General features: G+C 44.0%; 1 protein-coding gene across 1 annotated transcript in view; it reads left to right on the top strand.

The window, feature by feature from the left end:
• robo2 (roundabout, axon guidance receptor, homolog 2 (Drosophila)) overlaps positions 1–23796 on the top strand; it is a 341550-nt gene that overhangs the window by 266589 nt on the left and 51165 nt on the right. The window contains exons 5-7 of the mRNA XM_034700866.1: positions 14648–14805; positions 15069–15189; positions 15411–15549. Of these exons, the coding sequence (XP_034556757.1) occupies positions 14648–14805; positions 15069–15189; positions 15411–15549 (418 nt within the window). The remainder of the gene's footprint in view (positions 1–14647; positions 14806–15068; positions 15190–15410; positions 15550–23796) is intronic.

Raw genomic sequence — 23796 nt, 5'->3', positions numbered from 1 at the left:
TTACCTCATTTGTTGGAATATATTCCTCCATGTGTTTTCTTTTTTTAAGTGTTCCCCTCTCCCAACTTTTTTTTAAAATTGTTGCTGGCATCAAGTTTAAAATTAACATATTTTTCATTTGAAACATTTGATATGTTGTTTCTGCACTGTTGTTAATGAAATATAGGGTGTGATTTATATGCAAACCATTATAATCTGCTTTTATTAAAATTCTTTATTGGAATAGGGGTTCTATGTCTTTGCTGTATCCTGAAAAATACCTGGTTTTGCAGGATTTTCACCTTTACCTGTTGAAAGCTTCAGAGCCAAATGATTCACCACAAAAGAAGCTGCTCTTCTGCTTGTTAAACCTATGTGCATATAAGATATTGACTGGTGTGTACCTCTCTCAGGATCTTTATTGGTTCAGAGCTGTGGTCGGGCTCTCTTCATTGTTCAGGTGATTTAATTCCACAGAATCCCATTAGATTTCATTATCATTTGTTTTATTCGCTGGCCGTTGTGAAGGAGATGGAGTCAACAAGAAGATTAGACGCTGCTCTAATTGTGGTGTGGTTTACAGTGCGCCTGTTTGCCTGCATCGATCCGCTGTGAGAAATAATAATAAAATGGAAGCAAAGCAATGCAGGGGAGGAAGAGGCGGCAAGCAAGCAGGGCTCGTTACTGAAGGAATGATGTATTGATCGCGTCTGACAGGGTGCTGTGGACCGATCAATCCTGATGGGCAAGGGGAGCCTGTTAGAAGATTCTCCTGGGTCGTCAGGGTCACTCTCACAACAGGCAATGGAAGAGAAATTAACTCATCATGGAAAAGCTGTGGATGGAAAGATGGATGGATGCATGAATAATCAAGAGGGGGAAAATCATAAGGTTCTAAGAACTTAGAAAGGTATAATCAGATGAGACGGTTATTATTTGTGGATGAATGCATGAATGGACTGTGTCACCCATGCAAATAAACCTTCTACTCTTGACCTGTTCCATGCTGCTGTGGAAAAACAAACATGCAAATGAGGAGATTCATGCAGCAAGGACATTCCACCTGCATTTTGTGTGATTATACAGTGTGCAGCTGTATTAAGTAGCACAGCTTGACAGAAAGAGGAATTAATCCCATCAAAAAGAGGGTCAATTACTGAAGACTGAAGAACAAAACACAGTTAAACAGGTGAATAGTTTGAAATAAGGAAAGTATAAAGTGGAGAAGAGGAAAGGAGAAAGAAAGGTGTAATGATGTTAAAGATTCAGCATCATCTGTCTCTGCTGTCCGGTATCTATCCAGGCAGCCTCTCTCCTTTCCCCTTGAGTACACTAGCCCAGCCTTGGCCGAGCTAATTGATAGCCTGTACGTTAATTTAAGTCAGACATGAGTGGCTGCTATTAATGAAGGTGGAATTTGCTGGCCTGACAGTGAAGTGAGGGCTCGCGGGAGAGTGATCTACAGCTTGAGGCACAGTCTAGAGGCAGATGCTGGAGTGGTGTAGAGGAGAACAGCCATTACATTTCAAGAAGGCATTCACTGTGAACTCAGAATGAATCCATTTTCACACTAAAATTACCTCCATAAATTGGTCTAGGGCCCATTTTCCGATGTGTAGAGAAGAAACGCCAGCTAAGTTTTCCTCCTCGATTGCTTGGCCAAAACTCACAGGGTATGATGATGAAGCGAAAATGAGGGGGTCACTCTGCAGTGGCAAACATAAGATTGTGATTGTCTCCTCTCAGATCAATGGGTCCATCCGCACAGACAGCACATTTGCATTTAGCCTCCATAATTGCTGGCGTTATTAGCACACACATTTACTTTGTATTGTCAGCCATGAAGTGATTATGTTAATCAGCGGATGAATTTGAAAGGCAATTTCAAACTGCTTTTTTTTCTCAGATGAGTTGATCGACTTCAATCATCTGAGTGCGTTAGGGTAGAGTGGCCGTGAATTATCCCCGTTAATGACAGGTTTGCAGCTGGACAACAGTTTTTGCACTGTTTTGTGGAAAGGTGAATCCACACATGTTGTTTGTTTGAGCGTGTTTGTCAGTGGTGCGCTCCTGCAGGGGCATGTTGGTGTAAAACATGCAACAATTACCTGGTGAGACCCGACTCCCGTGGAGAATGCTAAGTGCTGGTTGTCACTGTGGCACGGTGAGGTCAGGGGTCCCTTTCCCTGGCAGAGTGCTCCCATGTCGGCTTTCTGCTATTTAAACACAGAGCCTCTGCCCCGTCTCTCTCATGTTTCCCCGCCTCTCCCCTCCCTCTTGTATAATTCATTGAGGAGTAGTGTGCTCAATGTGGGGTTTACTACTGGAGAAGGGGCTGACAGTTTTGCTCCCTTTCTTAATAATATCTTCAATAACGACAACGACCCAAACCATGGTCGATGGCTCATTAATGTAAGACACATCTCAAAAGTATAGCACACTTGTAGTAGACATTGAAGGCATCATTATTAATTTTTTTGAGTGTATCCAGTGAAAGGGTGGGGGTGCTGGGGTCCTCCACGCTGAAATGGATGTAGAGGAAGCGGTCACGCCTGATTTGAGCTCCTACCTCTTCATTTAAAGGCCTCTTTCAGACGAGGAGGAGGAGGAGGATGCTTTCTTGTGGCTCATTCTGCTTCCCCCCACATTCAGACATGCTATATGAAAATATACAGCCCTCCATCCCTGCTATCATGGATTCAGTTATTTGGTTATTCATGGCTTGAGGCTGAATAATAAAAGATGGTGGAAAAGAACACCCTAGTCTCTGTTTCTCTCTCTCTGTCTTCGTCTCTGTCTCTTGACTGGATTGCTGCTTGGTTCTTGACTCCTATTGAGCTGGGGCATCTCTCAGCATCAGCAAAGTCAATAATATTGGGAGAAGAGTCACTAGAATGTCATTTGATATTCAATAATGCTAATGCAAATAGAAAATGATTAGCTGATCTATACTTATCAAATTCCAGGAGTGGGTGTCACGCAGTCCCACAGTCACATCCACACATGTCCTCACAGTGTGCAGCTTCCTGTATGTTTTTATGCTATTCTCCAGTCTTACAGTGTGTCAGGTGAGAGCCTGAGCATCTTGACAGTGATCTGTGCCATCAAAGAGCCCAGAATGATGCTGCACATGAATACAGAAGTAGCTCTTCTTTTTTTGCGGCTGTGGTGGAGCAGAGGCTTGCACAGCACGGCGGCTGCGATTGCCACCACTCTGTTCTGCTCTTTCATGTGGCTGTGGGAGATGGAGGTGTTTGAAGACAGGGATAAGGCTGGTGTTGTGACGTTGTCTGCCAGAGCTTCATTCCTCAGCTACAGTCATTTGAAGGCGAGGGAAGCAGCTCTGAAACGTGCAGAGCAGAAACCAGGAAACATTTGTGATCTATGTTTAATTTTGTGTGGTAAAGAGGGGGAGGATTTTCTTGCATCACCTGAGATCTGAATGCATGAGAATGTGTGTTCAAAGTACAACATGTGGCTCTTCCTGTGCTGCGGCTCCTTAATTACCAAGGAAGGATGCTCCTTTTTTGTATTGACATGAATTATTTCTTGCTAAAACAGACTTACATTTATTTCACACTCCTGATGAAGCCTCCTATGGAGATCACATTAACCCAGATTCCATAATGACAGTGATTCTCACCCATAATCAAACTCTCCTTGTCTTCCAGCTTATCAGTGTGTGGCCAGCAGGGGGCAGAACAACAGACAGGCAAAACACAATCATGTGGAGGCTGTTATCAGTATGTGTTGCTCTAACTGAGAGAACTGATAAAACCACACACACTAATTGGGTTTTACAGCAACCACAGTCTCACAATGCTCTTTCATTACCCAGGGGACAGTGCGTCTGGTTGTGTCTGTGTTCAGACATACTGGGGCTTTACAGCAGCAGAGTGTATGTGTGTGCGTGTATCATAGATATGTGTGTCAACCACCCCCACTGATCTCAGAGTGCAGAGCCCGTGTGCAATCAGGGATTCCAGCAGAGGCACAGACAGAAAAAAAAACAGCTCAAGTGGCGTCTGCAGCCTCACTAAATGTCCAAACCAACTCCAGAAGTCCCTCCCTAATGGCTCTCCCACGTCCTGCTCTCTGGGGTTAGACATGACGATTTCAAATGTCATCGTATCACAGTGACCTTTCAAGGACCTGAAATTAATCAAAGAAAAAAATGGCTTTCTGCCTTAAATGGCAAAAACAGTCACCTTTGATCCACATAATAGATGGGATCATCTTCAGGACTGAGCGAATTTAGAACGGTTCAAACGCCATGCTTACTGTAAAAGGTCTCTCTTGAAAGTAATAATGATTTTCCTTACAGTCCTTAGAACATGTTATCTTTATTTAATGTATTGAATATTTTAAAGCCACTGTGAGACATGTTTAACTGTTTTACTGAATGAAATGAGTACTAATATAACATATATGAATATTTTGAAGTGTGCAAGTTCAACACTGTTCTTATTCTCTTGAATCAATTCAAATCATCACTTTTTGAAAAATGTAAGTCTTACCTTCATCTTCTCAATTATAGATTTCCCATGATCACTTCATTTCTGCATTCTTATAATGTTAGGGTAATTAAGCCTTGTTGCCTATTATCAGCAAACATCCTTTAATGTCCTTAATGTTCTCCGTGGTCCAAACACACCAGAGAATAACACTCGATTTTATCTTCCTGCTCTCATTAGAATCATGCACAAAGCTGCAGCATCAAACCCTCATGAGCATCATTCACAGCAGACATTTAGCAGAACACAGCCAAACCCACTCCACCCCCTCTAATCTTCTATCTTTAGCAGTTCTGGCTCAGTAGTTGTAGCTCATTGAATTATTAGCTAATTGCCAGGTGGGATCAGTATTGATTGTATGCTGCACAGCAGCTAGTGGTAATAGTACTATAAAGCTGGTTGCAAACTGGGTTCTCCTACAGGGTGATATGAAAGCTGGGGTGTGTAAAGATAAAGGACACTGTGTGGGAGGAAGGGGAAATGCTTGCATGTGCGCGCACACACACTCACACGTAGCCAACACAAACCCACACACGCAGCGTCTTTTCATCGTTGTGTCTTTGCTGCAGATTCTGTGCCCCGGAGAGCTGTGGGATCACTGTGCTGTGCTGCTGTTGAGCCACTGTCTTGTCCTTGCTATGTAGGTCACCGGTGCCCTCCAACGATATCTTATCCCATCTGCAGTGCAGTCAATACTGTTGACAGAACTCCAAATAGCCTCAGATTAGAAGTTGCCTCATTAACTTTGTTCCTTTGCCTAAATGATTAACCTCACAGCTACAGCCTACACAGATGAATTGGACAAGTTTGTTGTACCAACACAGTATGAAACTGCTGTTTAATCCGCCTTCTTGATTCGGTGCCTGAAAATGTTTAAGGGGGGGTGAGATAAACCAGGAGGAAAGAAATGGAGAGGTTAAAAAAAAGGAGCACTGAGAGGCAGAACAGGAATGGTTTAGACACAGTGCTCTGCACTGATCCTGAGCATGGCAGCCAGTGGTGTGTTTCAGATTGTTTTCCATTTGCATGATAATATGAGCACGGATTGAATCACACACACAACACACACACACATACAAACGTGCACACACACATTTCACACAAACTGACAGTTCCAGCAGGCCAGATTACCTGAACGGGCACCCTGGGTTTTTACTCCATGCCCTGAAATGAATGAAATTCCCCCTATTAGCACGCAGGTTACATAAGCCTGGTGTACAGGTATATCCAGCTGCACAGAGGCAGTAAGCTGATTATAGATGGAACTAACACAATTACCCCCCTGTAATGCAATTAACACGAATTGGATTGTGAAATAAGCAACCGGACTGTCATGCGGATTCTCTCAAGATGTAGAGCTCCTCCACAGACCGACGCCAGAGAAGCTATAGCTCCAGTAAATCATTTAAATGCTCCGCTAAGCTAGTTAACGTCAAAGCATTTCAGCACACATGCTGGAGTGTTTTGCATTGCATGTAAATGCACAGAACTGCGAACCAGCTCCCAGTAAACCATCTGTTTATGTGTGTGTTGTCTCCCAGGATTTTTTTAATCTATGCAGTTGTGTAATTGACTGTATATGAACATAACCTGCACTTTTCCAGTGCAGTGCAGAGTGATCAGTTTGTTATTAGTGCTGCTGGTGCAGTGCTCTGCTGGGTGCTAGGCTACTGTTTTCCATACAAACTGACACTCTGCAGCACAGGCCCTCGATATTGTAATCTGTGTGTATGTGTGTGTGTATGTGTGTGTTTGAATGTGTGGTACTTAGGTGAACCTAATGTAGCAGTGATTTGCTGAGCAGGCAGCAGCACCGCTACAATTTATTCCAAGTATTTAGATGTTATGTGCAGCATTCAATCATGCTTCAGCAGACGCACATAAAGTATATAGCACATCTTTGGGATGATAGCAATGCTGCTTGTCCAGGAGGGGAATTTTCAGATGCACATTCTGACTAAATGGTGAATTGCTTCTTCCCTTTCAATCATAAATAGTTCACACATATACACACCGGGACATGAGACGGAGGGGAAAAAATCCCCATCCACAGGCAAGGCTGTTGTAAAGGTCATCTGCGTATCCAGTTTAATTTTTGCTCTTCCTCAAGAGTTAAGATCTATAAAGTGATCAATAAATCTCTCTAAATGTCTCTGCATGGAGGCTGCATGTGATTTAACACCCCGCCACATCTGCTGCCTGCTTTCTGTTCGCCACACTGACACATCTCAACCTTGCTCTGCCCACAAATCTTAACTCTATCACCCCCCACCCACCTTGAAAATGTCCAGACCTTTACGTTTGATTGATGTCAGAACTGGTTCAAAGTCCTCTGTAAGGTTCTGATCCAGAACTGCGGGATGATTCCTGGTATGGAAAATGTGACACCTGTGATCTACGGCGGGGAACAGTGTGTCCTTAGGTGTGGGATTCTTCCTTTCAGGCAGTATTGATTGAAGGAAAGATGATCTGAGGGGGCCATTAGGAGGATTGAGGAGGGGGGAACGGGCGAGGAAGGGCTGTGATGAACACCTCTCTCATCATTATGCCACATACAGCTCAGCCTACGGCATCAGCCTCACATGCAGATTATGTTACCAACACACAAGCACAAACAGACAGGCAGACAGCAGGATGGTGGAGTAGGATTAGTCCAGAATTTACAGCAGTGTTCTGCGATCAGTCCACTGTTGTGTTTGTTTAGATTCTTGTTTGTTCCCATTTTGTGCCGCCATGTTGTGGGGCTGCCTCTGCATCTGCACCAAGGCACACATGACTGCACTCTGCTGATGGGTGGGGCTCTGTCACAATGAGCACAAGGAGACACAGTAATGGCATAAACACACACAACACACAGAAGTACACTGAATTTTTATGATGTCTCCCAGTATCTTCCTGGTCCAGGCTTGTGGATTGGTGTCTTGGGATGGACGCTGAATACAGTAAACTGGGCTATCTACAGCTGTTGTAAACACCTCCTTTCCCCCCTCCCGCCTGTCCTGCTGTAACAGTGTGGTGGAGCTCACTTTCACTTGGGGCTCATCAGATCAAGCCAGATAAAAGCTGCTCAACTCCAGCCGAGAGCTTAATTAAAACGGCTCTGCCATCGCAGAGTGACACCTTTTACAAGGTCCTAACGGCTCTGTGCTTGCTGTTACTGCCAATCCAATTATAGACTAAAACAATAAAACAGATACAGAAGGAGCTGCAGCAAATAGGCTGGCATAAAGAAAAAGAGGGGGAAGCTATTAAAGATTATATGAAGATTCGCTCGGCGGACTGCAGAACAAGGCTGCAGGGGTTTCATTTTCACCAGAGATTCTTGTGGAAGTAGGATCTGCACACGTGTGTGTGTGGGTGTGCACTAGTGTGCGTCTGTGTTTGTGCAGTCTCCAAGGAAATCCAGCCCAGTTCTCTCAGCCTGGACACAGTTCAGCAGCATCCTGGGGATTATCTTTCCCTGTGGAAGGTCACTACCACAATGTCATTAGGCCAGCGCTCACACACGTAGGCTGAAGACACACACACACCCTCACACAAAGAATCAATCCATGCAATCAGACTTTTTTTTTCCTCTTCAAATCCAGCTAATTCCTCTCCTTGTAGCTCCTAACATTATTTATGTGTCCTCTGAAATAACTCCTCTAGTTTGCCGGTGCGTCACAGCTGGACCTGTGACATACAGTATATGGAAAAACCACAGGGGGTTATACATACATATTAACTTTAACTCTGCAGGTGTGAGGGAGAGATTGTAAGGAGGAAAAATAATGAGGTATGAATTGTGTGAGGTAGAGTAGAAGGAGAAAAGATGGCATATAAATGCCTCTATGTATAGAAATGTTTTGACTCATGAAGGAGTCTACTTTTAATTATTGGTTGTTGTAACTGTGGGTTCCTCTGGACACATGAAACTGCTTTGAAGGCTTTATTGGAACCAAAGTGTTTGTCTACCCATCGCCCAATAAAGCCAGAGTAAATGAGAGTCCCATTCATCAAGCTTACTTCCAGAGTTTTACACAATGCTGATTAAAAGTGATCTGTCAGCCTAAATCAGAGGGACAGGGACCTGTAGAGTTGAATTTACAGTGACGCGTGAAAGCCTTGGGCCTCCGCTGGCTTTGTTGTTTTGGCAAAGTTGTGAAAACTGTGTCCAACTTGTTTTACAGATCTGTTTCTTTCTAGAATCAACATATCCAGTCATAACAAAATGTAACCCAGCATTATATTTAGCAGGACAGAGCATTTGGTCTCACTATCTCAGAAAATGCTGTTCATCTCCTTTGCACAGCACCTATCCAAAAAGTCTAGCAGTTTCCCTACCATGTTATCCGTCATGTTACTGATGTATTAGGAGACCAAAAGAGAAGACATGAGCAGCAGACATTTACCCGTCTGCCTGAGTGCACCACTTCCTCTCCTCTTCTTCATCTCACTTTACGTCCTCTCTTCTCCTCCTTTACCTGACGCAGAAACAAACCCACCTGCTCCATCATAACGCCTCACTACCTCTGTCTGCGCTGTCTGTGTGCTGGAATTGGCAGGAAATCAATCCCGCCCTCATCTACAACCCCTCCCACTCTCACTCTCACCCTCACCCCTCCTCCTCTTCCTCCTTCTTCTTCTTCTTCCTCTCCTTTTCCTTCCTTCATGTCTTACTCTCCCCTCCCGGCTGTAAAGTGTCCATCCTGGACCGAGCACAAGCATCAGCACAACATCACGCCTTATCAGAGCCGGCACAAAGGCCCATGGGCACATTGTTTGTCAGTATCAGCCAGCTCCAGTTTCCACACACTGTCTGCATCTGCCAAGCCCCGGAAACACATTCATGACCGTAAACAAGACAACAGAATGAAAACTGGAGTGGCCACCAAAATCATTGTGGGGCAAAATGCATCTTTAATTGTAGCGCCTGTTAATTACAGAGTGCTATGAGAATTGGAAAAGATAGAGAGGAGGATACAGCACATCGTTATTTATTATGCAAATGTATTCCATTTTAGACACAATTAAGTGATTAGAAAGCTGTCGCTCTCTGCTCTCTTTCTTCTCCTTGTCCTTACTTGTCTTTTTCTTTGCTTTTCAGCATATTACTGTAATGAAGCCATTACTTCTTCAAGTGAATTTTAATGAGTTTTTAACTAACATTTTAATGAGCTATACATTACCATAAAGCATGGATTAGACCAAATTGAATTGTGTGTGCGTAGATGTGTATATGTGTGTTGGTATTGTTAAAGGGTGTAAAGAAACGAGGTTCATTAAGAGTTAATTATATTGTTTCTTGGGAGCGGCAGCACATATTTTTCCTGGCTCGGCCGGGCAGAATTGCCCACTGCGGTCCTGCTGTCATTACCGAGCTGCCCAGGGGCTTGTTAGGCCAAATTAGGGGTGTTGTTTGAAAAATGAGCTTTGAACGAGGCTGCTGTTTAAATAAGGATGTTTGTTTAGGGTTATGGACTGAATCAGAGGTAGAGGCACAGTATGTGGTATGAGTTTGATGGAATGCACTCCATTCATTTACAGTCAGCACTCTTATACTCCTCTCCTCAGTTTGACCTTGATCAGGCATCCTCCCATCTTCCCCCATTGTGGCTCTCTCTTCCCTCTTTTCTCCCAGCCCTCTCACCACAGCCCATATCTCTTTTCTTCCATCCAAGGCTCTATTAAAGATTCACATTTCACATGACATCACCACCTGTGATTTCCCTCCACTATGGTATCACTGCCGGCCATATGATTTTCTTTACCTTCACTCTTTGCCATATTCCCTGCGTCTTATCTTGCGGGAGTGACAGTGTTATTTACAATCCCTTAGCTCTGGATTTGGAGATAGGGAGAATAGTGGAGCAGATCATATCATGCTTGGCCATGGTCTATGGAGAATGATAGGCTGGCGTGCATGCGTATGGCTTCATCTGTGAAAAAGCTCATCTGCAGTCGGTGCAGGGAGAAACCAGGCAGCATGGGGAGAGAGAGAGAGTAGAAAGGGGTAAGATTCACACGTGGGATTGAGGAAAAAAAGATGACCTGAGAAGATGGAAGAGAAAGAAAGACAGAGGATGACCCCTGATGGTGATAGGAGAGAATCAGACGGACGGAGAGGGATGGTGATGAGTTGTGCTAATGATGAGAGTCTCGGCTTGGTTCTCAGAGGAGGTGCAGCCTTGGGCACCGCCAGACGGCCATATTTTTGCAGCTGTTTCTCTGCTCTGACCTGCAACCCCTCAGCGGAGGAATATCAGGAATATGTGTGAACCTGCTGCTCGCCTGCATGCTGAGGGGGTAATTTCTGCATCTGGATGGGGGGGCAAAGGTTAGCTCTGGCCGGTGGGAGGGCAAATGAATGAGACGAGGGTGAAGAAAAAAGCTTGAGTCCAGACAAATGGAGCACATCTCCTTTCACGGTGTTGCATTATACAGCCCAGCATTATCCTTCTCCTGCCTTCAGCATCAACAGTAATACAAAACATCAATGGCAGCACATAGAGTGGCTTTGGTATGTTTGTCAAGTGACATATATATTGTCTCTCTTCTCTTAGGGTGGAATTGAAAATGGCGGTATTGTAATAGCACTCTGCCGGATGAAGCGCAAAAAGCACTCGAATGAAATGATATTATAGCTTGGAGCTACCTCTCAAAAGCTCTCTGAGTTTATGTGTGTGTGTGTGTGTGTGTGTGTGTGTGTGTGTGTGTGTGTGTGTGTGTGTGTGTGTGTGTGTGTGTGTGTGTGTGCATGGTTTATTTTCTAATCAGAGTGTGGGTAGAAGGTGGTGGGTCTGGGTGTTGGGGTATGGCCTGGGGCTTCTAGCTGTTGTAATCTTTCTCTGTGTTTCTTAAACCCTGACCCGGGAGAATATCTATGAAAGCATGGAAGGTTGTTTCCTCCGGTGAAGGGAGGGGAAAAGTAATAACAACCTCACAAACACACCCAAACATTTAAATTTGCAGTATTACAAAAAGATAACAAGCCCTGCAGCTTTTAAGAAATGCCTCTCAGTTCAGTCTGGGTCCTCTGTGGAGGTTTATGTGTGTGGGTGTGGTGAGCATCTATCAAAGTGATGTGATATCAAAACGGGGGAGAAAAATTAGATCTTTGACATCAGTCTGAGGTGTTGTGGCAGCAAACGCAACCTCTGTGAACCAAAGCTAGGTATGCTTCTGTAGGTGAATGCATTTGTCAGCACTTATCTCAGTATGCAGGCCGGACGCTTCAGTCAAGGCTCCCCACTAATCTTACTGACAAGCCGTGTCACCCTCCAGTGAGTAATATCTTGGGTGGAGAAGAGGGTGCACTGTACAAAATCTCTCCCCTCATGTTGTCCTTGCCCTGCCACCTCTGTGCTAAGACGCCGAGTGTTTGTGTCGTCTTGTATCTGCGTCGGGGTGATTTTTTTGTCTTCTGCGTCTCTCTCAGGTGGACCTCCCCTAATGGTTTCTGGCATAGGCCTCCCCTGCCAATGTAGGACAATCTGGTTTACAAAACAAATGCGTGGGTGTCTCCTTTGTGTTTTATTTTGGCAAAGACCTCCACTCTCTACCCGTTGGCTGTTTAGCAGCACAACTTTTGCAACCTGACTCCCTCCCCTTAAAGTTGGAGGTGTTGAACGAGTGCCAACTGAAAGAGCTGCAAATTCGCCATGCTCTGCCCCCTGCCTGATGCTCCTTCATACAAATCAGCCCACTCCTCTGATAGTTGAGAAATAAATAAATAAGTGCGATAGGAGAGGCAAAGGCAGATTAATATTATTCAGATATGAGTTCTTTTTAGCCTGCAGCCGGATTGACAGATGTAGCATTTGCCAGCAGAGGGGTGTAAATGCAAAAATATATAAATATTAATAAGGTGGTAAGCAAGAAGGCAGAGTTTGGAGCCTGCTGGAACTCCATGGGAGGTGAGTTATTTTCAGTGGAAGAGGAGCTGGCTGTTTCAGGGGGATAGAAAGGCAATTACCTTACGTCTGTTGGCTGATTCGGGCCCTGAATGCCTACAGGGCCTCAGAGCCGGAGTCGACTGCAGCAAATGCACAGACACACTTAATGATACACACATATCAGATCCATCTCACATAGATTAATGGAGAAGGCAGTCATGTTATGATTCTAATATAAGAGCATTTACTTGCCTTATGATCCCCGACATGGAGCAGTCCAGCACATACAGCGCCTGAAGGCAACAATGGGAGAGATACATGCCGCTACTTCAATGAAGCCGGAGAGACCTTACAGTGAGGTGATGAATATTAAAGTTGTGAGTGTGTACTTAAACTGCAGGAGGTTGACCTCGCTGGCCGTGGCCTTGTTGTTTGGATGAGATAGTGTAGTAGAGCGTATTTGGATTGACCCCTCCCCTCATTTACTTTGTGAATGTATCTGTTCAGAGTGTTGTCTTGGTATTAACAAGCCCTGAACCAACACACAGGCCATAATCCCTTCACTGGTGCTGTTATCTGTTTGTTTGCTTGTAGCTGTTTGTAACTCTGTGTTTATCCTGTCCTCAACAAGTGTGTGTGTTTTATTTTATTGCACGTGCTTCATTGTGTGCTGCCGCGCTCGTATTTTTCTCTTTCTACATGTTGTGTATTTATTTGGATTGCAGGGCAGGGGAGCATTTACTGTGACACACTTCGCAGTATTAGATTAGATTAGACAGCGTTGCACATGATGCACCTAATGTGTTTCTTTTGTCAACGTTCTGTTTCAATGGAAATTGATTCTGACAAAATCCCATGGGTGCTAGAAATGAATGGAGGGGAGCAATTAAATCCAACGTGATCTTGAAAACAACAGGCAGTGTGTGGACCAGACCAGGCTATGATTTTAAACAGCAGGACCTCCGTTTGTAATGCAAATACGCAGAGCACAGTGGTGATGCTGCTCTGCACACCCTAGGCAGAGGGTCATCCACTCTGGAGCCGGCTAATTACCTTAGCTTTTTAGATTAGAGGGCAGCCCTGCATGAAAGACAGAAAACCTCTACTTCTACCTATTCTGTATTCTCTCCTATTACCCCTGTGTAAAGGTTTCATTTGAATTCATGTCACACGAGAGTCCCACTCTGTACCCCTGTGCATCCCCAGGATAATTGGGTTGAAAGCTTCCTCTCTGCCTGCGCCTGCTTTGCCTTGCTCTAAATAAATAAATAAGAAGACAATGGCTGTGCTGCTTTCTGTAGAGAGGGTAAGAAGAGTGAATGAAGAGATGAGAGAAGCCTGGAGCGCGGGGACCAGTTATCCTCTCTTATAATCCCGGCACTTCCCACCATTGTCCCCAGCGCCGTCTGGAATTTACATAAGGACCTGTGGTGCTGCCCTTAATTTAGCCCTCCTCAAGCATCTTCAAACATCCTCCAACAAGCTCAGACCTTTTATCCTTCAGAGGACTCAATATGTATCTTACAGGCTGGATGGACACTGCTGAAGCTCACCTTCCTTATGTGCTCCTCTTCAGATTTTTGTAGATCAAATGCAGAAAGAAGTTTTTTTAGTGCACAGAGATGGAGAGGGACGGCTCAACCTTTGAATCTTCACATCCAGACAGCATTATGTTTATCCAGTCATTGATATGGATGACATTTCCTGCTCTGAGACTTAAATCCTAATGCATAGTTTCATATATTTGTGCTTTCGCTGTGTGTTTGTGTCTCCCTGTTTAATAATGAGCTGTTGTTGTGTGTTTAACTCAACACTCTTCAGCATGTGAGGCTATCTCTGTGATGAAAGGCCTACCTGAGGGTGATTAGATACAAGGCCACAGTTGTTTACCAGACCACCCACTGTTTCTGGTGTGTAAATGTTTATCTGTGCGTGCGTTAGTGTGTTAGTTTGTGTACGTGCCCATGCCAGCAAAGTGGAGCAGTGTAACTCCAGTGTGAGCTCTCACATGTGAATGACACCAGGCTTCGGGGCATTCTGTCTCTGTTTGTTCTGCTACCTCCACAGGGACCTCCATTAGCTCCAATTAGCTTTCACTTGTCAGATGGAGCTGCACATCCCATTTAAATAGCCAAGATGAAAAGTCCACACAATCACGCTGTGCTGTGCGCACAACTTGATTCATATAGGAGGAAAAATGTCAACTTTAAGTAATTTAACTTCAACAGTAAACCACAGGGCTGTACTCATGCTGAACTCTTTCTCCCTTTGTCCCCTCAGTGCTGCGAGATGACTTCAGACAAAACCCGACAGACGTGGTGGTGGCAGCAGGAGAGCCGGCAATCCTGGAGTGTGTTCCACCCAGAGGCCATCCTGAACCCACCATCTACTGGAAGAAAGACAAAGTGCGAATTGACGACAAGGATGACAGAATCACTGTGAGTACTGTTACCATCTGTTCTGATCCACTGGGAACTTTGTTAGTGTGTGGGCACATTAAACAAAGCTTTTGCTTCTGTAATGATTTGCCACTGAACACGTTTGACAGTGTTTCATGTGTCGGTAATATTACAGTCTTTCTTTTTGTTGCTGCACTTGTGACTTTGGGAACATTGGAAAAGATTGGCTTCATTATTCTGGGGAAGAAAATGAAAAGATAATCAGATTCTTTTGTGTAAACGGAGTTCGGCTCTCTCCTTAGATTCGAGGGGGGAAGCTAATGATCTCCAACACAAGAAAAAGCGACGCTGGCATGTACATCTGTGTGGGGACCAACATGGTCGGAGAGAGGGACAGCGAGACGGCACAAGTCACAGTGTTTGGTAAGATAGATAATTACTTCCATATTTACTGTATTGAATGTATAACTTGCTGTTTTGTCATGGAAAGGATGTATCTCCCATTAATAATGCCTTTTTAGAGACACTACTATATGTCTTTGCCACATAATGACTAGAGGAAGCTAAATGTTCAAGGCTAAAAATGGAGGGATTCAATAGGCATACATTGCATTGTCTAAGTCATCTTTCTATCCACCCTGCAGAGCGACCGACCTTCCTCCGGAGGCCCATCAACCAAGTGGTCCTAGAAGAGGAGACTGTGGAATTCCGCTGCCAGGTACAAGGAGACCCTCAGCCAAACGTACGCTGGAGGAAAGACGACGTCGATGTTCCTCGTGGGAGGTACGTGCCGTGCAGATACAAGAATGTCTCTGAAAAATCTGCTTTCTTTTTCTACAAGGAAGAAAACTCTCCTGAAATAAAGTTCAGATAATGCTGGTCTCTGCTGCAGTATATTAGAAGCCATTTTTTTTCTGCATACCTGTACTACTGTGTAATACTTGTGTGACAGGCAGCACTTAATGCAAAGGAGCTGTGGAGGCATTGATGTCAGTCTGAGTGACTGTTTCAAAATAATGATAACTCACACTGCGGGCTCTCACCTTGCCTGGCTGCCTGCTATCAGCATTAAAAGCTTTATTAGGCTGTACACTAGGCACATTTTACATTCAGGGTAAAATAACTCTGGTGCTCAGAGAAACATAACAGAGGTGGATGGTGTCTCATGTCAAAGCAGGGGTCTGCATGAGGACAAACAGATATTGAGCTAGACAATTAAAACTGAGTGACAGGTGCGGGAGCAGGGAGGGAGACGGGAGACATTTAGACAAAAAGAAAATCTGAGGCCAGGTAGAGACAGACTCTGAGAATGACAGGAGATGTAAAGAGACATAGAACAGCAGCTGACGTGGTGTCTGTGTACAGTTGCAGCTGTTCAGGCGGAGTCTTGGCACAGACACCTGAGAGATAATCACCTCCTCTCTTACACATTTAACCCTGTTTGGTTTGTGTAGCCTGGCTGACGTGACACATCCAGGCACTCAGTTACAAAAACACAGACTTGATGAAACAAAGAGCGCTGAAACTGTAATTTACTGTCGGCGCGATAACCATGACCCGCTGCAATCTGTCTCACATCCTGAGACAAAAAGCCACTGATGACATAGTGATACTGTTCCCGCCGGGTCCTGTGTGTTTGCCTGTTGCTTCACCGTGAGTCACTGGACCCACAGTCAACAGCAGTGTCATTGTCAGGAGTGGACTTCAAAGAGACCAGCGCTCTCTCCCCAGCCAACAGACTAGTCACACACTCGTTGGATCACCTCATAAAAAACATACACTCGGCGGACCTGACATCTCTCAAGGCTAGCAGCAGAACCGAGCGTGGGCGGCTTGTTTGTGTCTGATAAGGATTTGGTTCACTGGGCAGTGGGATGCGAGCGTAGTGCCAAAGCAAACACATAAAAGTATTTCACTCATGTCTTTGAAAGGGAGTTGGCTCTGGAAAAGAGTTCATTTTGTACACTAATTAACAGCTTTATTATGGAGAAGTATGAGTGTCGTGTGCCTGAGTCCTTGCTTACTGTATCGTCCTTTGAAGTTCAGCCTTATTTGGATACGCAAAAAGAGCACAAAAACAGCCAAAATTAATAAGCAATACATTTTGCAGTGTTTCTAATTACAACGTGAGAGCTTTCGTTTTTCTCGCTATATTTAATTCTCTAGTTTTGCTTTGAAGCAAGCAGCAAGCATGAAGAGTGTGATATTCTAATTCTGACATTTTCTGCTGCCTGTGTTGTGTGCCAAAGAGAAGACTCCTCGTATTGTTAAGAGACAAATTGTTCCTGCTTATCCTCACAGAGTAAACATCAAATAGAGCTCGTCTGTGAGTGACAGGAGAAATGTTTAAAAACCTATGAAAGAATCATATCCAGGTTGATTACTGGCAAAGAGGAACACATTCAGAGATGCTACTGTAAAGCACATCCATTATTTCATCTATAGCTGTATCAGTTGTGGTCCTCACCACAGGAATAAAGATCACTAAAGATCAAGGACTCCATATTCAGAAGGAAGGGGTCTTTGTTTGCTTTTTATCTGAAAAGGTTACACTGTCCTTATTATTATGATAAGCTGTTAAAAGAGATAGACTTAGCAAGGCTGCTCCTTCTTTACCATCAAATAGTTTAAACTTGTCTTTGCTGCTCTCTTCACGTGCTTTGAGCATGATTCCTTCTGTAGGTGTTTGTGTGGGTGCAACTTCTATACCAGGAAGAAAGGAAATAGAGCCTCAGCTGAGTAAACAGGTCTTTAATATGCTCAGTGGCTTCAGCAGCCTCTCAGGCAAACACACGTGCCTGCACGCACACACACCCTGGCACACCGACATGAAGAGCGCCAGGATGGCATTGGCTTCAGTCTCAGTGGGATAGAGGAGGAGATAGAGACGGTACAAGAATGGTTTCAATTAGAGAACAAAGACAGTGGTGCTGCTCTTTTACCTCTGTGTGGGATTTTACTCTGTTTGTGGAAACAAAATCAGAATCACCAAACAAGCTTATTTACTCTGGAACAGCTGTCAGCAGGCTGTACCTCTGAATTGTCATAAAAAGTGTCATTATCATATTTATAGACAGTTACACCAAGATTCAAACCCTTAGAGGAAGTGATTCATGAACATTCAAACTACTCGGTCACTTCTTAGATCAAAAACATCATGGTGCAGAGTTTTGTTAAATATAGGTGTAATCAAATAATATTTTTCAGATTTCTAATCATTTCTTTACTTTAGTGAGAACACTGGAGCCTGTGAGGTGAACGAGTTAAATACATCTTGTCCATGACCCATACAATTAGCTTGAACACGGCAGTCTGGCCAAGACAGAATAATTACCTGTAGCTGAAATTAGATCAGCCCAGTTGTTGAGTTTGCAGTTCTCATCATGGCTCTTCTTTTCTTCCTTTATCATTTGAGCTCTCAAATAAGACTGTGTGTGTCCATCAGGTCAGAAATAAAGACATTAATACTCCCTCCATTGTTAAATCTGGACTCTAAACTGTATGCTCAGAGAACACAGAACACAACAGGTAATTAGGGATCTGTTACCAGGGTAGAGGAAGAGCTATCACATATGTGCTCAAGATGGGGTGAAAATCACTGACCAGCATGTTATGTTAAAAATAAGAAGATTCTTTATGTATGTAGCACTTTTTTTAAGCTCCTGTTACAAAGTTCTGTACAAGAATAAAACCGAGCATTTCAAATACAGCTAAGGTACTTGTGCTTTAATGAAAAGGACGAGTGCTCAGTGAAGAAACTCCATGCCCTTATTCAAATGTACAGGCTCCGCTGATAAGTTACATAATCCACCACAAGGCTCCCAATGTTCCCCACCAGCAAAGCATGAAGATAGCTAAGCAGGGAGAGCCTTTACATCACCAGGGCATCATCAAGGCTATTCAAAATATTGATCACTTCATCTTATTTGTATTACATTATGTCATCTATCGATTATTAGGCCTGTCAGTTCAGTTATTAAAGTAAATACAACACAAACGACTTAAATTTGCTCACCTCGTTTTTCTTTCAGTTCTGTAAACCCCACCATACACACACACACACACTCACACACACACACACACACACACACACACACACACACACACACACACACACACACACACACACACTCTGCACCTGCAGCTTTCCTCTCGTTATACACACAGCAGTGTGCTCTGCTTTACCCCCCACTGATTCCCTCATTTGTGTTTGATCTTTACACAATATTCACCAGCAGCATGCTTCATAAAGACTTCCAAATCACACAACCGGCATTTTGAAAACTTTCACTCGATATTCTGTTATCACAACAGGTGATCCGCTGCTGTTAATAATGAAGCGTTTCACAATGATCCAAGACTGAGAGTGACATCGGCAGAAAGCAGCTTGTAAAACAGCGGTGTGAGAAAGTTCATACTCAACATGAGACGATGCTCTTCAATCAGTACAAGAACATGTGGGACATACTGGAAGACCTCTCTTCTCTCTCTGGTCACCTGCAGCAGAGCATGTGTCAGACGCTGCGGGTTAACAGACATGAGGGGCAGAGAGCAACAAGGGATCGTCTGAATTATTAATAACAGATGGGGATCTTACACGGATGAAAAAGACAACAAAAAATGCAAGACTGGTCTACGGCAGCTGAAACCATACTTGGTGGTCCACCAAGGTAACTCCCATGTGTGGGAAACACTAGGTACTATTTTCAGTCTGTTTCATAACCAACTAAAATTCATCATTGGAGCTTTAAGTGGCTGGATTGTTGCATGTGTCCCAAGATCTATTCAGTCTAACGGGTTTATTTAAGGTGCTTACAGTGAAATATGTGTTTCATTATGTTGTTTGACTGAATCCACATTCAGTGGTTCATTAACAGGCCAATGGCTTATTATAAAGTGTCCTCTTTTGGATCAGATTAATATCCGTCTGTGAGGCATCTCTGCAGCATCTTGAGCAAAGCACCAAAGCTGCTCCCACATCACAGAGCTCAGAGTCTCTCAATTCAGAAGATTCTGCCACAGTCTCTGAATCCCAGTGAAAAGACTTGGGCAGTGTTTTTTATCTCCCTCTGTCTACCCACTCAGTGTGTGGCCCCCATCTTCCCCTCCTTTGGTTTCTCGCTCCCTCCTCATTTGCAGCAGACCCTTGTGCCCTCTCCTGTGCCTTATCAGAGCCCCTTTGGTCTTGCAGTCTATCTGTATTCAGGCCCCCCTGTCCCCCCTGACCTCCAAAGCACAGCCCCTGCAACATTCAGCAGAACAGCCTTTCTTTTTTGGCTCAATCTCTCTGTGGAGTGTGTGTGTGTGTTGGTGTGTGTGTGTGATAGAGGTGTGTGGGTCATTCTATTTGAGAGAGCTGTTAAAGCTAGTGTGACAGGAGCGCCTGTGTTATGCTGACCATCCAGTTTCAGTGATTTCCAACCTCCGCGATTCAGCAGAATGAAAATACGGCAAGCTATGGTTCCTGTCTCCATTACTTCCGCTGATATATAAGTGGATACATCTGCTATTTATGAGAGCGCATGTAGAGGGAGGCTGCAAAGTGGAATGGAAGAAGGATGTGCATTTTTATCTTTTATCTTGAAGCTTTTTCGACACTGGTTGTGTCAGCTACAAGGGAAGGTGAATAAAATGATAACTCACCCGTTATGCTAGAAAATATAGAAACCTATCTTTGCATTTATTAGGGAGATGTGCAGCTGATCATTTATTATGTATTAGGGCTTCATTTATCTTCATGAATGATAGAAAAAGAGCTCCTTACATGCCAGGAAAGCACAAGTTTATACCTCAGCATCTGACTTTCTCCAGGCTTCCTGTATTCATGAATCCTTTGTTCCTCACACTCTCAAAAAGGGGAAGAGTCAGTGTGGCTTCCAGGCATCGGTCAAATAGCTGAACTTGGCTTTTCTTTTTCTCTGTCAGTAACATTTTCCTGTACACCCTTCAGTGTCTGCTCCAAACTACTTTGATTAAGTAAAGATTGCACCACTGTTGTTGCTGTGGAACTAAGAAGTCGCTCTTTCAAAGGCAAATTCAGGATCCACTTTCTTCCAACAAACCCCTAGCCTAGCCATGAGGACTGAAATCCTGCCAAACTCTTCTTTGATTAATGTAGGATATGGTGATTAATTTCAGTTGGACTGATGAGAAGGCCCTGACCCCGCTGAGGCATGAGACGTGCCAAGAGGGAGTGCAGTCCTGGCTAAGGGCTGTACAAAAGGAAGATGAGAAGCGATAGCGGTTAATTGATTCCCTCTCATGGGTGACAATGCCTGGACAGGTAGACTCCAGCTCTTTTGATTGGGATGAGGTAAAGTAGCACTCAGATGGTGTGAAAGTGGATCAGACTGTCAGGATGAAATGGAGCAGAGAGGAGACTTAGTGTCAAAGCAGGCAGGCCAGAGAGCCAGCTGGAATTAGTCCTGTGCTGTATCTTGAGTCTGAGTCATGTGCTCACAGTTGGCAACACAAGCCCTCTGCCCACCACCGCCACAAAACACATGTACACACAGGGGAGCCGCAGATAAGATCCTCTCAGGTTGGGTCATTTTGTGGATAAGTGTACACAAGCATTCAGTCGTCTAAGAGATAAAAGTCTTTTAGTGTAACAGAATTGGCACATAAACTGAAGGAGGAACACGGGTGAGTTTGTTCTTGACAGACAGTTTCAAGGCAAATCCTCTCGGATGATGAAGAGGAGTTATGAGATGTGGTGCTTTTAAAGTGTGTCCAATAAAGTTTTCATCAATGCACAGCCTTCTCCGCGCAGCAAACACATCAAGTTGACAAGCCAGAAAAATGCTGCTTTGTCTTGGCATTTGCTTACATTCCCATCACTCCTCATCTTACTGCACGAGTGAATGACTCTGCACATGTGTGGATACGTGTTGGATGATTGTGTACTTTGTTCTTTGTGCAAGCGTGAGTGTGTGCTGGGTGCTTTTTTGGGGTTGAAAAGGAGGTAGAGTCAGGCAGGGTGAGCTTGGCTCTCCTATCCTTTCCACAGCCCTTCTACATGTGCAATTACATTCCTCCTCTAATAGAGAACAGAGCTGCACCCCAATCCAGTCTCAATAAAGAGCTACTGTTCCCTTTTAGTGCATGCTGGCATGTGTGCGTGGCTACAACTACCTCTTATCCCTGAGTATTTCCACTCATCTTGTCATCTAGGCTGATTCCATATAGGAAGTTGATTACAGATTGATTGGGCTCATGTTTCCTGATGATAAGTCATGGACCAGCCTGGGGTTCTGTTTGAGAGATTGATAGAGACAGGATCAGGAACAATAAGCACGCTGTCTTGAAGGTGCATATGTGGGTTATCCACATGGCAAGGGCTCTGTCAAGAAGATGTCAGGCTGTGGGAACCTGTGTAAGTAGTTGAAATGTATCAGTTTCTGTGATTGCAGTCTATGTGTTCTGAACATGAAGTGTTACTGAAGCCAAAGTTTGAGTTATAATAATGGAAATATAAATTCTGACTAACACATAAGTCAAAAGGTAAGAGAACACTCAGGAAACAGTCACAATTGAGCTTAATTTTACTTACCACAGCAAATCACATCAAGGAGCCTGCATGTAAGCAATGTCAGATTGTTTTGCCGAGTGTGGCTTCCATTTGCAAAGCTAGCTCCACCAGCCTCTGACCCCCCCTTGCAGGTTAACATCCACATGCCTGTACAGGTTACGCATTGCTCCGGCAAAGTGGTTGTAAGCCAGTTTTACCCTAACACAGCCTACATACAACTTTATCTTCATTTTCACAATCACAATTCTCACAAACAGTGCTACGAAATGTGCTCGTTTACATCCTAGTAGGTCAATTATATAATAATATAATTAAAAACTTTATTTATATAGCACTTTTCTTAACAAGGATACAAAGTGCTTCACAACAAAAAAGCAGAGAGATTGCAAAGCATAAAAAACGGTGCAAACAGGGGGGAGAAAGAAGACAGAAGCAAAACAAGACATCTGAATGCAGAGCAAATTCAAGAATTAGGGGTGGAGAAATGCCTTCTTATATACAAATTTTTTTAGTGAGAATTTAAAAGCAGTCAAGGTTGTGGACTGTCTAATTGTCAGTGGCAGGGAGTTCCACAAACTTGGAGCTCTGATTGAAAAGGCCCGGTCACCTTTTGTTTTAAGGCGGGATCTTGGCACAACCAGCAGAGATGGATCCACAGACCTGAGGGGCCGCCTAGGGCAGTAGCCATTAACTGGAGCTAAACCCCTGGCTACTCATGCAAAAATAAGATTATAGTAGTCAACCTGTTCATTGTAACATTAAAACTCTTTGTCATCATAGTCTGTCAGTAAGGTTGGCTTGATTTAGTGGGAAAATTTTCATTTCCCCTCATTGTGGTTTGTTTAGGAGTCATGGTGATCTCTCTAAGCCCTAACTTGTCCCTGCCACTCTTTTCTCATCTTCATCTCCTCTAAATGTCAGGAGTTCTTGTTAAACTTCCCATCCTCGCCGGCGGGCAGGGTACGGGAGGATTCTCTCTCTCTCTCTCTCTCTCCATTACCTTGTTTGTTTTTCTTCTGACAACAGGCATGTCCCAAAAGGTGCTGTCTCATTCCTTTGGATGCCACTCATTCTGTTTCAACAATAAACACCTTATTCATATCCTGCGCCATTACCTGAACTGTACATCCCCTCTCTGTAGAACAAAGCCTTCAGTCATGACTCAGTCAAATAATCATTATGGTTCCTTAAGTACCTGTGCAAGGAGGAGGAACTGGCAGTCAAAGTTGAGGAATGTGCTTCGATAAAGCTGCCTTTGAATGCTTGCTCAGGAAATGTCATAACAGCAGGCAAAAAAAATAAGACATGGATAGACAGGACAGATTAGTTCTGCAGCTGCTCATGGCACACAGCCATTAGTACACCTGAGGTCGAGCAGAGGGGTCTTTCTCGCTCCAAGGGAAATGGACCATGGTGTACTTTTACTAGAAAGTCACATCAGGGATATCGCTATAAACTGTATTTTGCTGCCTAAGTTCATCATCCAATATATTACGCCA

This window comes from Notolabrus celidotus, chromosome 14 (genome assembly GCF_009762535.1).
Source record: "Notolabrus celidotus isolate fNotCel1 chromosome 14, fNotCel1.pri, whole genome shotgun sequence".
In the NCBI taxonomy this organism is placed as follows: domain Eukaryota; kingdom Metazoa; phylum Chordata; class Actinopteri; order Labriformes; family Labridae; genus Notolabrus; species Notolabrus celidotus.
Note: the sequence above shows the minus strand (reverse complement) of the source record. Positions and strands in the feature narration are given on the sequence as shown.